Raw genomic sequence first — 5000 nt, 5'->3', positions numbered from 1 at the left:
CAGAAAGAGTTTCAATACCCACCTCCGGCAGAACTTCTCCCTTTTCTCGGGGGAGGCGGGGGACATTGAGTCTGAGTGGGCCATGTTCCGCGCCTCCATTGTCGAGGCGGCCGATCGGAGCTGTGGCCGTAAGGTGGTCGGTGCCTGTCGCGGCGGCAATCCTCAAACCCGCTGTTGGACACCAGCGGTAAGGGATGCCGTCAAGCTGACGAAGGAGTCCTATCAGGCCTTTTTGGCCTGTGGGACTCCAGAGGCAGCTGATGGGTACCGGCTGGCCAAGCGGAACGCGGCTTTGGAGATTGCTGAGGCAAAAACTCGGACATGGGAGGAGAGGTGAGGCTTCGAGGAAATTCTGGTACACCATCCAGCGTCTCAGGAGAAGAAAGCAGTGCACCATTAACACTGTCTATAGTGGAGATGAGGTGCTGCTGACCTTGACTCAGGACGTCGTGAGTCGGTGGAGGGAATACTTCGAAGACCTCCTCAATTCCACCAACACGTCTTCCTTTGAGGACGCAGACTCTGGGAACTCTAGGGTGGACTCTCCTATCACTGGGGTCGAAGTCACTGAGGTGGTTGGAAAGCTCCTCGGTGGCAGGGCCCCGTGGGTGGATGAGATCCGCCCGGAGTTCCTAAAAACTCTGGATCCTGCCCCAAGTGGAGGAGTTCAAGTATCTTGGGGTCTTGTTCACGAGTGAGGGTAGGATGGAGCGGGAGATCGACAGGCGGATCGGTGCAGCGTCTGCAGTGATGCGGACTCTGTATCGGTCCGTCGTGGTGAAGAAAGAGCTGAGCCAAAAGGCGAAGCTCTCGATTTACCGGTCGATCTACGTTCCAACCCTCATCTATGGTCACGAGCTGTGGGTCGTGACCGAAAGAACGAGATCCCGGATACAAGTGGCCGAAATGAGTTTCCTCCGCAGGGTGTCCGGGCTCTCCCTTAGAGATAGGGTGAGAAACTCGGTCATCCGGGAGGGACTCAGAGTCGAGCCGCTGCTCCTCCGCGTTGAGAGGAGCCAGCTGAGGTGGCTCGGGCAACTGGTTCGGATGCCTCCTGGACGCCTCCCTGGGGAGGTGTTCCGGGCATGCCCCGGGGTCGACCCAGGACACGCTGGAGAGACTATGTCTCTCGGCTGGCCTGGGAACGCCTTGGGATCCCGCCGGCGGAGCTGGTTGAAGTGGCTGGGGAGAGGGAGGTCTGGGTTTCCCTCCTAAAGCTGCTGCCCCCGCGACCCGACCTCGGATACGCGGTAGTAAATGGATGGATGGATACTAATACTCTAATATTTAGGGATGTAACGATAAGGCAATATCGTGATATTGTGATATTAAAACTGCCACAATATCGTTGTCGTCATGTTCGCAATATTTAAAAGGAACACATTTGTTAAAAAAGAAAGTCATGTTGATTTCCATTTGTTCAGTTGTAGCACCCTCTAGTGGCTAGTTAAGTAGTGCAATTTAATTTTCATTAGGGATGTTTTGGCCTTTTATGTTTAAAATCTATGCTAATTGTCAGATGAAGGGGAACCTAATTTGCTTGTGAAGCTTGTATTAGCATTAAGCGCCTCAATATTGTTATTAGAGATTGTAGGTGGTTTTTATGCATTGCTGTAATGTACAAAAGCACAATATTGTGCTTTTTTTTTTTTTAAGTGTGAGCTCTTTTTTTTTTTTTTTTTTTTTTTCGACAGGCCGATCGGTGCAGCATCTGCTGTGATGCGGACTCTGTATCGGTCCGTTGTGGTGAAGAAAATGCTAAGCCAAAAGGCGAAGCTGTTCTTTTTCTGTATCCAAGTGTACAATACAGTTATGTACCCTCAATAGACGTCCGCATAAAGGAAAAACAATTGAATTGACCCTGCCATATTGTCCATACTGCACGAAGCACTCCAAGTTCAAATTTGTGTTGGCTCTCCTCCAGTGCTGTACCCCTTTTTCCTCAAGTTTGGGTTTCAAGGTGCCACAGAAATAGATTCAATCCAGCACTGTCCTCAATTAGGCCTAAACAGGCCAAAAAGCGCATAAGTGTCACTACACTCAATAACGTCGGCTAAACTCAATATCAAATACATGGTGCTTTCCCTAACAAATTATTTCTATTCAATCAGATTAAACACTCACCAGAAGAAATGTCACATTCAAACTTCTCAACACACATAGACATAGAAGAGAAACTATTTTCTCTTCTTTCCCATAGCACTTTTTTAATGCAGCCGAAAAATATGTCCTATTTTATGTCATGTCCAGAGCAAGATAGATTGCACGGCAAGCACTTGCTGCCATAAATCCTACACTAACAGCGCACCAGCAGGCTGTTCCCTGGTTCGCTAATGCCACAAGCATCATACTTGGTACTTTTTCATTCTTATTAAGAGACAACTTTAGGAATGCCTTGTTTCTCGTCAACGTACTTTAATTTCCTATTCTTTGAATGAAATATATATACAGTGTCTTGCGAAGGTATCGGATGATTTTGTGTAAGCCTGCATCTTAAAATATATTTTAATTTATATTTCTATACTCTGTTCTTGCTCTCCTGGACTAAGAAGTGAGCCAGGTGAGGATGTTATTATAAGATAATTATCATGAATCATGCTCAAGAGTCACTGGGTTGACTGTAAAATATTGTATTCTTTTCTACTCCCTGTAGGTTGTCAGCATACCCTTATGAGATACCTTCATGTGGTGACACTCCAGCAAATCACACCTTCCTCCAGGGAGACTTTTCCTCCTCTGCAGAATTCTTTGTGTGTGTGGGTGTGTTTGGTTTTCTCTACTGCACGGCAACACTGATTCTCTACCTGGGTTACCAGCATGTTTATCGCCAGACCACCCGTGGCCCCTTAATAGTGAGTACTTTTCACATATTTATATCTATGGGTTCAGAGAGAGAATATTTAGAAGAAAAAAAAAAAAATATATATATATATATATATATATATATCTCAGAGATGATCCCGTATGACAGAACTTATATTTAGCAATAAAGAAAGTGGGCCGCTCAAGGCAGTGTTGTACCTGAAGGAGTTAAATGAACGAAAGTTAATGAACTCGTTCTTATTTTGGGCTAGCGTGAACTGAACGTAGTGCATTGTTGCTTCGTGAACGTTTCTGTGAACGATCTCATTCTGCATGTGACTCTGCCATCCCGAAGAATAACACACGACAAGAAGAAATACATATATTGTCTATTTAAATACAACACATGTTAAATATGCTAACTTATGCTAAAGTCAATGACGGATCCCATTCAAATGCTAAGAGGAAATTGGCATCAACATTGGGAGTGATTCCTTCAAATAACAGATATTCACATACTTTGGAAACACATACGCACATGATAACACTGCTCAAAGGCACACATTTTCCCAATCTGTGAAAAACAAGTTGTATTACAAATGTGACATTCTTCCATCTCACTGTACTCCATGCATGCACATTGCACAGCACCACACTCAGAGTCCATCACGCACAGAAACAGTATTTTTTTGTTTTTTCCATATTATTATTTTAAAATTGTCATGCATTATTTATTTTAGTGTACAATATTATTCTTATATTACTTTGCTACTAATTTAATTTCTCATTGTCCTTTTATTTAAAGTATAAGTAAACAAAAACAAAAAAAAAGAACTATCGATAGTTCCTTTTTGGACCAATTAACTTAGTTAAAAAAAATAAAATTATGATCCATGAACTGAACTTGTTCATTTTAAAATTTGTGAGGTGACCTTTGAGATAATTGGTGTTTAAAAAAACAAAACAAAAAAAACCTTTCCCAACACTGGCTGTGGGTAAATTTGATCCAATCAGAAGCCAGTCAATTAGGTAATTTCAGTAGGTGGTAACTGGTAACTAAGTAAGTACCAACCATAGACAACATGGATAACAGACAGTGTCTTCAATATGTTGGCCAGTTATATTAGTGCCCCTGCTGTATTATATGAATTAATCACAATTTTTTTTTCTTTTCTTCTTTATGCATTGCCGAGGCATTGGATGAGGACTCGGGTGCCAAATAAGTGTGGACATCCCTCGTAGTAATGTTTACATGTAGCTGGGTTTGCTATTCAGTGATTTCAATACCATTTTAACTACAAATAACAGCAATCACTGGAGACAGACTAGCAGAAACTCCTAATCTTCTGACTGCTGTTTCAATTTCCCACAGCTTTTTCAGCCCTTGATCTTTGGAAAACCTACATAGTTTGAACAATGCTTGCCAAGCAACTAACACAAGAATAGATTGGGCAAAATAGTTAAATAGTTCTTGGAGTTCCTCTTTTGTATAGTACTTCTAAAGTTCTTTGATTGGAAACTTGTTTCACTGCAGGAATTCAGGAATTCTGTTATGCACATATGGGACTTTGTAGCATTAGCCGCAAATTGTGTTCACAAAATGTTATATTGGCCAAATAAAATCAACCGTCATTGTTGAGTTTTAATCCCATGCGTTATTGGATTTGAGTGTCAAATGTTTGGTACATCTCCAAACAGGAAATGAGCGGGGCATCTTCACTATGGCACCATTGACACATTCAATATGTCATAGCCGCAACATTCATCTACGATTCTGTGCCAAGGACATGTGTGTTTGATGGCTACAGGCAAACCTGCTCAAGGCAGCTTTGTCGACATTTATATACATGTATATGCCCTCGACAGTGCTCAGGAAGGTATAGCAAAAATTAAGATCAATTTATTGGAATTAATTGTGATATTGTTGTGATATTAAAAGAAAATGAAATCATAAATACAGGCAAACCCGCTCAAGGCAGCTTTGTCGACATTTGTATACATGTATATGCCCTCGACAGTGCTCAGGAAGGTATAGCAAAAATTAAGATCAATTTATTGGAATTAATTGTGATATTATTGTGATATTAAAAGAAAATGAAATCATAAATCATTTCAAAGTGTTTTCCAAAATTAATGTGACCTAAAAGCTGTACAACTTAAAAAAATGAAATTTTGGGAGGGAAATAAAAATAATAGGT

At 41.8% G+C, this 5000-nt stretch overlaps 1 protein-coding gene across 1 annotated transcript in view; it reads left to right on the top strand.

The window, feature by feature from the left end:
- Positions 1 to 5000, top strand: part of sypl2a (synaptophysin-like 2a) — a 30478-nt gene that overhangs the window by 22578 nt on the left and 2900 nt on the right. Inside the window, exon 4 of the mRNA XM_077529657.1 lies at positions 2654 to 2852. Within this exon, the coding sequence (XP_077385783.1) occupies positions 2654 to 2852 (199 nt within the window). The remainder of the gene's footprint in view (positions 1 to 2653; positions 2853 to 5000) is intronic.

This window comes from Festucalex cinctus, chromosome 8 (genome assembly GCF_051991245.1).
Source record: "Festucalex cinctus isolate MCC-2025b chromosome 8, RoL_Fcin_1.0, whole genome shotgun sequence".
Classification (NCBI taxonomy): domain Eukaryota; kingdom Metazoa; phylum Chordata; class Actinopteri; order Syngnathiformes; family Syngnathidae; genus Festucalex; species Festucalex cinctus.
This window is presented reverse-complemented; position numbering and strand designations above follow the sequence as displayed.